We start from the raw sequence: 12,015 nt of genomic DNA on the forward strand, positions 1-12,015 counted from the left end.
TGAGCTAGCCCTCCAGCCCTGTTACATTCTTTCTCAGGGAATCGTATGGAACTGTAGTAGAACCTTCAGTAAGGCGAGTTTTGGATCTGTTTTATTCAGAAAAATTGGGGAGGGCTTCATAAGGAAAAATTTCAAAAACTGAAGGACCATAGCCTGAGGTAGGTGAAAATGTTGGGAAAAGCCGCAGGCTTTAGGGACAGTGGTGTGAATCAGGGATTGGCTGATATTAGGGACAAGCCAGAAATCTACTTGGTATGTTTAACCCTAAATCCCCAAGCTGTGGTTTTCAGAATTACATGACAGTGGGTGTGACAGTTGTTGAGACACTGTTGCCCTGGGTGGTGTTTGTGGAGACCCTGGCTGAGGGCTTTCTGTTACAGGGACCTTCTTGGGACAGCTCCAGAGCCAGGGAGCACATGACCCTTCTGAAAGCCATGTGCTTTTTCCTTACTCTCTAGGTGGAATATTTCCAAAATCACCATGCATTTCTGGAAAGTAGCATTAACATTATGTGAATCCACAAATGAACATTTCTGTCTCTTTTTCTTTTTCAGAGAGTGATGGTCTTCAAAATGAAAACTCTGGAAAATTTTAGGTTCTCTTTAGGAACTACAGAAATTGAAGGACAGAAATGTTGTGAAAGGAAGTTGTTGTGAAAGCATGTTTACAAATCACTGACACTGTTGACTGTTCTTTCTAAAATAACCAGACACTTTGAGAAGATTGTATTTATGGTAAAAGGAAACTGGACTAACGATGAGGCCAAAGACTTTTCCTGCCACAACTTACTCTGGAAATAGCCGGCAGCGACTGCAAGAGATTCGAGAGGGGCTGAAGCAGCCATCCAAGTCTTCCGCCCAGGGGCTGCTGGTGGGACCAAACAGTGACACTTCCCTGGATGCCAAAGTCCTGGGAAACAAAGATGCCTCCAGGCAGCAGCAAATGAGAGCCACCCCGAAGTTTGGACCTTATCAAAAAGCGCTCAGGGAAATCCGTTATTCCCTCCTGCCTTTTGCCAATGAGTCAGGCACTTCAGCAGCTGCAGAGGTGAATCGGCAGATGCTTCAGGAGTTGGTGAATGCAGGATGTGACCAGGTGGGTCTGGGGGCCAGCGTCCTTCAGCAGATGTGCAGGCTCTGACCTGTTTGCACACTGCCCGCTCTGTACCCCTTAGCCGGTGGCTGCCTTCTCTCCAAGAGTCTTAGGCACTTCTTGAAATTGTTCGTTGCTGCTTGTTCACTCTGCCGTGGGTTGGTTTGTGCATGCGTGTGGATCCCAAGGTCCTGTGTGTGCTAAGCATACGCTTCCCTCCTCAGCTGTGCCTTCTCCCAGTTCTATTCTTAGCCCTCTCCTTGGGACCTGCTTGGCTGAGAGACGTGCTTCTCTTACCTTGTTTTTGGTTTGTATATTCATTTCCTTCCTGAACGAGTGCTATTTATATATATTTAACACTGATAAACTAGTCTCTGTTTTCTACTGTTTTTGTTTTCTTTTTATTTGTTGACAATTCTATACCTGTTCTTATTCTGATTTCTTATTTATTTATTTGTTTGTTTATTTATTTATTTTTACCAAAGTTTTACCAAAGTTTCATATAGCTCATGCTGGCCTTGAATTCCTAATCCTTCTGCCTGCACCTCCCTAGTACTTAACCGGGGATCAAAGTGTGCCACAGAAGCCAGGTGTTTTCTCCTATTCCAAAAATTAGTGAATATACTGTTACAGAGGATATAGCCATGTGCAGAAAGCAGAGGCATTGATAGACAAGACCTGTGAATCATCAAAATGTGGCGGCTCAGAACCAGTGTCTCCATTCGGGGGCATGGAGCATCTGTTACATGGTAGTATGCGACTGAGAACCGAGTACTTAGGACCCCGTCACCATGTACACATCTGACTGTATCACAGTCACAGCACAGGCTAAGCACACCATAGCACAGGCTAACCACACCACCCGTTACTTCCAGAGGGAATCTCACTAATGTCTGGATCCCAGTTGGAGCACAGGCTGACCACGTTACCCTTTACTTCCTAGGGACTGTCAGTCCTCTTGTAGTTTACTGAACTTAGAGGACTGACTACCATGGTGATGTGTGTGTAAAACACCCCCTGACATTGGGGATGTGCTGCAGTTAACAGCCCTGCAGGCATTACTCAGTGGCGTTACCTTTGTATAGCAGAGCTTTTGAGTGACATGTGGCCTACTGTCGTATGTGAGAGTTTGATGTTAAATATGCTGCCAAGTGCTGCCTTCACAGAACGTGGTGGTCTAGAAGCAGAGAAGGGACAGCTCTGGGGAGACAGCAGAGTGAGGAGGAGGACGGAGCGGGAGTGGGCTTCTAGGCCAACTGCAAATCCTTCTACTGTAAATTAGGTACAAGCAAAAGAGGCAGCCAGAACCTGAAATGTGAGGGAAACAAGTCAAACAAACAATTCAGAGTGCAGGTGGGATCTTATTGAAGGGAAATCCATTAGTTCACTGAGTGCTTCTCTAATACAGTGAAATGCAAATCCAGGAGAGCACCGCAAAGGCCCAGCCATGCCTAATTTATGTTAATTGCTGGCAGAAAGGCCTTCCTTTTTACCATATCAGTGCTCCAAAAATAATTCAGTCAGTTTGCTGTTTAGTGTTCCTTTAAAAGTTAAAACAGCTGCACCCTTCTCCCCCTCCAGCTCAGGCAAGTGCATACACAGACAACAGGAGGGAGGACTGACAGTGTCCTGGAGCTGTGTGTGGGTGGGGTGGAGTTAGAATCTGCACGAGGTGAAAGCGCATTATTACCCTCCCACCTTCTCAGGCCTTAGTGCAGTAGACACACTCTTTAGATGCAACCTGGTCCTTCCCTAGTTTGACTTAAAGTGCCCCTCTAAGCTTCCTGTAATCTAGCAGAGCCGCCTAGTACCATGTTTCCCCGTGGGGTATGGTAGTGGCGGCCCATGGTTTTTCCACGCACACTATTTCTTTTTGAGCCAGGTGCTTGCTGTATGTCCAGACTGGCCTTGAACTCTGGAGCTCAAGTGAACCTCCTGCCCTGCTCTACTGAACTTAACGCCACAGTGATATATATATATATATATTTTTTTTTTTGAGACAGGGTTTCTCTGTGTAATCCTGGCTGTCCTGGAACTCACTCTGTAGAACAGTCTGGCCTCAAACTCAGAAATCTGCCTGCCTCTGCCTCCCAGAGTGCTGGGATTACAGGCGTGCGCCACCACCACCTGGCCGGTAATTTTCTTTTAAATGTCATAGTAAGGTAAAATTTACATTTTAAATGTGCACAGTTTATAAACTTAGAGCCCCATTATTTCACACATTAATTTTCACACATTAATTATACCCATATCTAGCATGTACGGGTACTTTTTAAACCTTTTAAAGTGGAAATATCTGGAAAAAGTGAATGATGTTAGAATATTTTCAGTATAACATTGTAAAGTGTTTGCCAAATAATATACTGTGTATATAATATGTGTAACTTTTACAAATAAATCACATGAAGCCTTATAGGCAGGTAACTAGGTTAATGTTATAGAAGGAGCTAGCTGTTCTTTAGCTGGAGATTGAGGTCTTGGAAAGTGAGGTTCCAATTACACATCACACTCTGCAGCTTTGGTAGCATTCCTCTGTGGGACTTGTGTTCTCTGCTTGAGCTGTAGTGGGTGACGGGCAGGTGGAACCCCTGCATGGTGAGGGTTGCATACTTGGGAGACAGGTGAAGCATGCGCATGGGGTGCAGAGGTGTTGCTTGGAGACGTGTGTGTGTGTGTGTGTGTGTGTGTGTGTGTGTGTGTGTCTGTCTGTCTGTCTGTCTGTCTGCCTTCCTTACGGTATCCATGAGAGGCTGCTGGGTGAGAACGGAGCAGCTGCATGGGGTCCAGTACTGCTAGGTGCCCTGGCTAAGGTTCAGGGTGTGGCTGGGATGGTAGCTTCTGCGACCTTCTGTGGGGTGGTTTCCTGTTCTCAGAGACTGGGGTGTTTTGGAGCCTGAGGTCTTGAGCATGGCTCCTGGTGCAGACTCTGGCTCCTGGCAGTCTTAGAACAGCACCTTCCCCAGGTTGTGTCCCTTAGGGGAAGATTTAGATGAAAAATTTCTTTCAGATAGGAGTGCTAGGAAATGGCGTTGCCTCACTTGAGGAATGCTGTTTTCTCCCTGGACGTCGCATCTGACCTGTGCTTTATGCTTGTCTAACCAGCCTGTAGTCGGTGTCTCTGTCCCTTACAGCTCCTTGGTCCTGGGTTTCTGTGTCAACTGCAGTTTTCCTAACCCACCCACATGTGCTCAAGTCATTCAGGGCTTTAATGGAACCTGGGCGGAGAGAATGTAAACAAACAGACTTTGTACACTGCACAGGCAGTGGTCAGGATGTGCCTTTTTCAGGGTGGCTTCCTGACAATAGGCTCAGTGCGGGGTGAGCACGATGCTCTGGGAAATTAGCAAAGGAAGTCAGTTCGTGACATTCTTAAGCCATCAAGGGAAAAAAACATGAAATTTCCTCAGCAGTCACGCAAGCCTTTGGCAGCACTGCAAAGGGGCAGCGCACCCATGCACTAGGAGCTCACTTAGGCGCGATGGAGCTGTTTGCACAGTCCTACATGCCGTGTGAGATGGGCTACAGTGAGCTGAGGGTCAGAAGAGCCCTACCTGGAGAGCACTTGCCAGTGGCAAGCAGATCCTGAGGAGCTGGGTGCTGGACTCGCACTGAGTGGAGGTGAGGAGTCTGGTTTGACATGCCATGCTTGTCTCCAGGCTCAGTGCTGGATGGGTGTTGGCTTTTCTGTCTATTTTCTGTGTGCTGTAACTTCTCCCTCTCATACCCTCACATCCTGCTGAGGGCGTGGATCAGCAAAATGCGTCTTCTGGCATTTGCTGCCTGAGTGCACAGCCCTTGCAAGCACAGGTATCCCCACCGCTCCAGCTGCAGCTGTGGCCCAACAGTCTGTTCTCCACCAGGGACAGATTTCCTGTCTGCTTACTTATTTGGGGCCTTCAGTGTTGTGTTTTGAGCTTCCCACCTTCTTCCTGGAGGGTCCTGGTGTTTATCGAGCTTGTTTTGTTTCAGCAGCATCCTTTCCTGGAGTCCCCGTGTGCATTTGAGTGATTCTGTTTAGCCCCCTATAGCAATTTGTTTCCGACTCGCAGGGCACTCGATTTAGGAGGCCTGTGACGGCAGGCTGTGGTACTGTGGTTTCACTTCCCCTGCTCTGAGGCGGCCTGGCTTTCAAGAGTCCTTCCAGTGCTCCACAGCCTCCAAGTGCTGGTTAATATTTGCCAAAGCAGATGTGAGTCATACTGGTCCAGGCAGAGGCCTACATCACTCCCCCACACCAAGTGAGGATAGTCCATAATCCACAAAGCAGATCTTTATGAAGTGTATCTGATTAGCATGAAGAGAACTGTAGAGAGCTAGATGTGTCATCACACCTGTGCACACCTGCTGGGTTTGAGTCCTCCCTGGGTGATGTAGGGAGACCCTGTCTAAAGCAAGGAAAGAGAAATGGGAAGAAAGAATGTGCAAAAGACGAAGCCAAGCTGCTGCGCTTGGCTTTGGGACAGGATCTGCCTCTGCTGAATCTCTTAAGTACAGGTTTTGGCAGTGGAGGATAGTGGGTTTAGATCTCGATATTTCCTTCTCCTCCCTTTTTGAAAGGGACCCACTTTCAACATGAACCTCCCCTGAAATACTAGTAAGTGGGGAAGGAAGAAAGCTTCTTTCAATTTGCTATGCTGGTGACAGGAAATGGTTCACAATGGTCTTTGGGTGGGACAGCTAGCTATTTGCCTCAGCCATCTTCTCCTCTTCTTCCTCTTCCCCTTCCTCCTCCTCTTTTCTTCCTCCTCCACCTCCTTCAATGGCTTTCAAATCTTTTGGCCCGGCCAAAAGGTAAACTTGGTGAAAAAGGATTTTAGGTAGCATGGGATGAGTGGCAGAGTACGTGCCTAGCACACTCCCAGCCCTCAGAAAGCCCAGTAGGTAAGTAGGATGACTGAGGAGATACAAGGAGTTTCTAGCTGCCATCCCTGCCCTTGGGCCTTCTCTCTGCTAAATGAGGTCGGCCCCTTTGTGGACCCTTAGCAAATACAGAAAGATGTAAGGCAAGAGCTGGCTGCCTCCCACCCATCCCAGCCGTGCTCAGGCCCAGCCCTGTCTTCAGCTTTGGAGATTAGATAGATCCAGGGTGCTGTGGCTATCGAAAGAGTGCCTGTAACTTTATAGACATGGGTATGACCACTCTTTAACATTTTGGGCTTAAAATTGCAGTATATGACTATACTAGGACATGGTTTTAAAGAAAACCCCAGCAAAATAGGTTCTCATTGTATGTGGCAGCGTGTGACCAGCTCTCAGCACCCTGGGTCTTTTCACATCTGGAAATATTTCCCACCATCCTGAGAAGGGCGCTAGAGAACCTGTAGCCTTAGACTCCCCTGTGCCCTTTGTCCTGCTCTGGTCCTGTGGATTTTGTTCTCAGACTTCCTGGTGCTGTCCCCTCACCCCACCCCAGGCTGTCTTGAGGCAGTGTTTCAAATGACCCTTTCCCCCAATCTCCATTTAAGTTAGATTCTTTTTTTTCTCTCATCACTCTGTAATTCCTTCTTGACATTTATCAGAGCTTGTTGCAGTGGTAGAGCACTGTAAGCCATAGCCCAGGACACAACGGATGTTTTCTTAGCCACCAGTGTCTGGAGCTCAGGGCCGAGCAAGCACAAAGCTAACTCTAAGCAAGTCAGGGGCAGGCACTTCAACAAGAACATCCTCATGTCATTCAATACCAGTCTAAAGCATGGCTTTTAAAGCTTGCACTGTAGTCTGTTGGTGAAAGAGCATCTTCTTCACAAACTGGAACCAGTGAGTCTCCCTGCGCGGAACTGATTTCCTTAGTGTAAATGTTAGGAAGGGAATTACTAAGGTAAATGGCATTTAGTCGTTAGGCTTCGGCATGCAGTCCCTGCTCACCCGGAGTAAGGAGCAGCACTGGGGTCGTTGTCCTTTATGTTTGATCCTGGCGTGGCTATGTGCAGGGAGGTAAGTAGGTGGCTATTGTTAGAGGCTCCTCCCATTGAGTACCAGAGGCTGACCTGCCCCTGTTCACTCAAGAAGGAATCTCTCTCCTCTCCAGTAGGTATATCTGTGATGCTGTAAGTCTTAGCCGACTTTAGAATCCCACTCTTTGTCAATTTTAATTTTTGAAAGAGCTGACAGTGGTCAGGGGATGGGTGAGACCTGGTTGTTGGGAAGAAGCCAGCAACACAGCGTGGAGCCAGTCCTTTCCTTCTTCGTTGCAGCAGCCAGGGTCCAGGTGATCCTCACAGCCCATCTCTGAGCTGAGACCCCTACGATAGGCAGCCTCTCCCCCTGATCCCAGCCCTCAGTACAAATGCTGTCATTTTCTTCGTGTGTCACAATGTGAAGATTGCTGGCGATCACAAGTAGGTTTACTTGAAGCCTGTTTTGTCACCCTGAAGTTGTCTGTCACAATTATGTGGTGGTCAGCTGGACTCCCAGGCTGTGACACCAATGTAGCTCAGATTAGGAACCACAGCAGCCTGCTGGAGGGGTTGGGGGAAGGCTTGGAATTCCAGTCTTGGGTTTGCACTGCCTGCCGGAGAGTTTTAAAACCTTTCTGTTGCCAGCAAACCATTTTGTGGATCTAGAGTAGGGTACAGGCTGGAGATACGACACAGTCGAGAGCACTGGCTGTTTTCTAGAGGACTGGGTTTGGTTCCCAGCACCTGAATGGCAGCTCACAGCCATCTGTAACTCCAGTTCCAGGGACCCCCTCCTCCTGGCATCCTCAGGCACTGCTGCACGGTATGCAAACATGCAGGAGGCCTCAGATGTTGGTAAGTGGTCCTTATGTCTTTAGTGGGTTGTGGGGACCTCTTGGAGACTTTGCTTTTTGACCCATGTCCCTCGGCTCAACACTGCTCTCCCCAGCCTCCCTGTGTCGGGAACAAGGTGCTCAGTAGTAGTAAGAATTCAGGAATTTGGTTTCTTTAAAAAGCACAGAAATACTATAAGAATGTTTTCGTTTTAATCCCAGGTGTGGGATATGGGGCTGTCCACAGCCGCTGATCATGATTTGCCCTGTGCTCTAGAAGGGTCATGATTTTGCCAGCTGCAGATAATTCCTGCAATTGTGTGAGACTTGGAATTCTGGGAACTTTTAAGAGCGCATATAAATGCTAGGGCCCCAGAAGTGGGGCAGCAGGGGGGTAGGTGGTTGTTTTTGTTGGTTATTGTTGATCTGGGTTTGTTAAATAGTCATGCACAAAGAAGAAACAACAAGAAGAAATTAAATATTCTGATGGTGAAGGTCAGACTTGCCCCCAAGGAACTTGGTGTCTGTAATCAGCAGGAATAAATCAGCAGTAACATTGCCCCCTTCTGACCTCTGGCTTTATTTAGTGATCTCTTATTTATTTATTTGTTTGTTTGTTTATTGTTTTTCGAGACAGGGTTTTTCTGTATAGCCTTGGCTGTCCTGGAACTCACTCTATAAACCAGGCTGGCCTCTAACTCAGAAATCTACCTGCCTCCCAATTGCTGGGATTAAAGGAGTGCACCACCACGCCCAGCTTAAGGATCTCTTTCCTTTCCTCTGTGTACCTGTTTCTCTCTTATCAAGTGTTAGGGTGCTGGGAGGGTGGAAGAGAAGATTCCACAGAGTAACAAAGACAGGCATCACTCGGTGACTCTGCAAGTTTCAGGCAGACAGACTGTGGACGCACCACCTGTGCTTGCTGGCCATAGATGCCCAACCCTGGGGCTTACTGCCATAGGTAGAAAAGGGCAGCTGGAGTGGCAGGATGTGGCTGTCATCCAGCATCACAGTAGGTAGGGCAGCAAGAGCTCTTTCTTCAGAGCTCCCTTCCTAGGCTGGGGCCTGGGAGCTAAGGAGCCGCAGCAACAGGCCCACCACCAGCCCAAGGCCGTTCCTGACAATGCTGTGTGCTGTCAGTTAGGAAGAAAGCGACTGAGGCTCTTAGTAGGAGTCTGTAGTATAACTGCATCATCTGGCATTATCACTAGAGAGAATCTTGTCCCTAGAGTATTGAGTTAAATACTCTTGCGTCATGAACTGTCTTGCGGAGTAGGAAAGAACGCCTTCCTGCACGGTGGCCAGCACATGGCTGGAGCATGGTGGCAAAACCCAATGCCATCTGCCATATTGTGTCAAATAACAAAGATCATTGTCCTCTGACCAGCTTTCAGTGTTCAGGTCCCCTTTTCTTTGGAATCACATGAAGATTTCCTCAACCCCAAATATCTGAAAGCCCTGGGTATACAATTCACTGGTTATGATATGAGAAGAATTATTAATCATATGATAGGCATAAAAGTTGTTTTGTATAAAAATAAGTGATTAACAACAAAAATTTTATCTCAGCCAGCAAGTAAACATTCAGTGTAAATTTGACATATTGTCATTTGGTTTATAAGAGCTTGTATTCAGTGAAAAAGCCTTGGCTGGTGACAAGTGACATCTGGGAGTTCCCAAGAATGTGACAGAGTAGAACAGAGTGAACCCTGTGTCAGCTGTGTCTTCGCGTCCTAAGGCGGCTCCAGGAAGCTTTGTGGCTGTTCCCTTCCCTTGTTGCCTCCAGCCTTCTGTTCAGCCTCACTGTTGCTTCCTGGTTTTCTGATTTACTTTGGGAAAGTTCAGGCAAGCAGCAGCCGCCTCCCCCAGCGGGAATGAGCCAGTCTTGGTGGGATGGTTCAGGTGTGGCCCTGTTCACAGCTCTGCCTTTGGGTGTCCCAGGAGAGCAAAGGGCCTGGAGCAGAGACCTGTCCCTCTTCAGATGCTGACGATGGTTTCAGGGCCCTTCCCCAGACAGGAGGCTTTGCGGCCTCTGCGCTCTGTCTGGTGCCTGTCCCTGTGCCCCCTTGCCCTCTCCGGCCCAGGACAGCCCTGGGCACTTCCTGTTTCTGTAGGCACGGCTCTCTACTCCAGCCGCGCTCAGTGGGTGCTGACCTCGGTGCCTGCTGCTTTTTCAAAGTGCTTTCAACCATGTGTTGTCACTGTAGATCTCTGCTCTGCATCTAGGTTCTGTTGCCTTGACCCAGTGACTCTCCCAGCAGGCTTCCAAATGCAGCATCCAGCACCTCCTTTGGTCCCCTGTGTCCCTCTTCCTCCTCCTGTCTGTCCCACTTACCCAGCAGACTGCATTATTTCTCATGCTTCAAATGGCTCTGCCTTTTTCTCCCTGCCACCAAGCTATGTGACCTTATCCTCTCTGGCTTTGCTCATATTGTCATTCCAGCTGGAGTGCAACCCCCTACTTGAGCTACATAGTCACACACCCACTGCCCTGTGGTCTCTGCAGCCATTTGGCTCAGTGTGGGCTGGGTCCAGTGCAGGCCGGCCCTCAGCTTTCTGAATCCCTGTTTGTATGAGAGCCTCCTGGTAAGTCCCCTCTACAAGGGACCACCACTTCAACCCAGTTTGTCCACAGTTGCTAAACCACATAGGGGGAGGGGGAAGGAGGGGGAAGAAAAGGGAATGAGGAAGGTCCTCCTGTTTATTACCATGGAACATCCTCAGGAGGAAAATTGAGCCATCATCAGCCCACCACCCATAGGCAGTTAACTGTTGGTTGGTTATGTGAATTTTATAACTGTTTTACAGAATTTCAGAAAGTTAGATCGCATACTGAAGCTCTGTGTGTGCGTCCACCAGCTAGGGTGTGAAACTGTCCCCTCTGCTTTCTTCTTCTCATCTGTCTCTGGGATTTTTAAAAACAAATCTTAAATCGAGTCAGGCGGTAGTAGCGTACGCCTTTAATCCCAGCACTCTGGGAGGCAGAGGCAGGTGAATTTCTGAGTTCGAGGTCAGTCTGGTCTACAGAGTGAGTTTCAGGACATCCAGGGCTACACAGAGAAACCCTGTCTTGAAAAAAGCAAAAACAAGCAAAAATCTTAAGCTGAGGTACAGTATCTAGGTGTTTTAAGACCAAATACTGGCCTGCTGTCCCTCATGAACACATAGGATACTACTCTCTAAGTGACAAAAGAACACAGGCTGTGGGCTGGGAGGATGCGCCTCGGGTCACACACACGTATGCAAGTGTGCAGGCCTGGGATTGGATCCCCAGGACACACAGAACAGCTAAAGTTCAGGGTCAGCCATGGCCACACAAGGCCTGGTCTCAGAAAACACCATTTCATCACCAACAAACTTCAGTATTTGAGAGATTAAAAATGCGTATCAAATCTGGGTGTGGTGGGACATAATCTGTAATCCCAGCTCTTTGAAGTTTGAGATTACATGTTGAAGGTCCTATCACAAAAAACAAAAAGAGCACTTGGGAGGCAGAAGGAAGCGAACCTCTGTGAATTCAAGACCAGCTTGGTCTACATAGTGAGTTCTAGGGCAGCCATGGTTTCCCCAAAAAGTTATCTAAAAGTTAATGTAAAAATGCAAAATAATTTTCTTTGTACGATTCAGGTTTAAAGACCTTATGCTTGTCATCATAGTAAAAAATTACTGCCATCACTTTCTAGCAGGCATGGGCTCTGATGGTTAAGGGTGTGAGGAGGGACCCTGAGGTAGCGCGGAAGGAAGAGCACTTGGCCAAGCCTCCAGATCTGAATTTGATCCCCCAGGGACGGACTTCCACACAGGGGCTCGGCAGGCTTTGAGAGTACTGTGTGAGCTGTGTGTTGTTCCTGGACCTCTGGTGAAGAGTATCAGGCTCGTATGAATGTGGCCTCCCTGATTATACTGCCCTGGCAGCATTATGGAGGAAGACAGGCCTCAGACCCACACTGTCACAGTAAGTGGCAGTGCCTGAGACATGCTCACCTTCCCTCCTACCTCTCTGCGGTCATCTGCCTGGGCAGTTCCCTTTTTACGCTGAAGCCTTCTCTCATCTTCCAATCTAGACAAGATAGTCGCTATGGCTACAGTCCTCCGCTCCAGATCAGAGAGAAGGTTGTATTCAGTTAACCCTATAATAAATTGTTTTGTTTTGTTTTTAGTAAATTCTTGCTTCCTAATTGAATTCTGAGTAT

General features: G+C 48.0%; 1 protein-coding gene across 4 annotated transcripts in view; it reads left to right on the forward strand.

The window, feature by feature from the left end:
- Window positions 1-12,015, forward strand: part of Lats2 (large tumor suppressor kinase 2) — a 54,074-nt gene that overhangs the window by 11,295 nt on the left and 30,764 nt on the right. For 2 of the 4 annotated variants that reach the window (XM_052191335.1, XM_052191337.1), the window contains one exon: window positions 555-1,095. In XM_052191335.1, the coding sequence (XP_052047295.1) occupies window positions 757-1,095 (339 nt within the window). In that variant the 5' untranslated portion in view covers window positions 555-756. Of the gene's footprint in view, window positions 1-554; window positions 1,096-4,472; window positions 4,711-7,771; window positions 7,845-12,015 lie in introns of those variants that run through there. The other 2 variants (XM_052191339.1, XM_052191338.1) reach the window with 2 other exon arrangements.

Source organism: Apodemus sylvaticus, chromosome 8 (assembly GCF_947179515.1).
Source record: "Apodemus sylvaticus chromosome 8, mApoSyl1.1, whole genome shotgun sequence".
In the NCBI taxonomy this organism is placed as follows: domain Eukaryota; kingdom Metazoa; phylum Chordata; class Mammalia; order Rodentia; family Muridae; genus Apodemus; species Apodemus sylvaticus.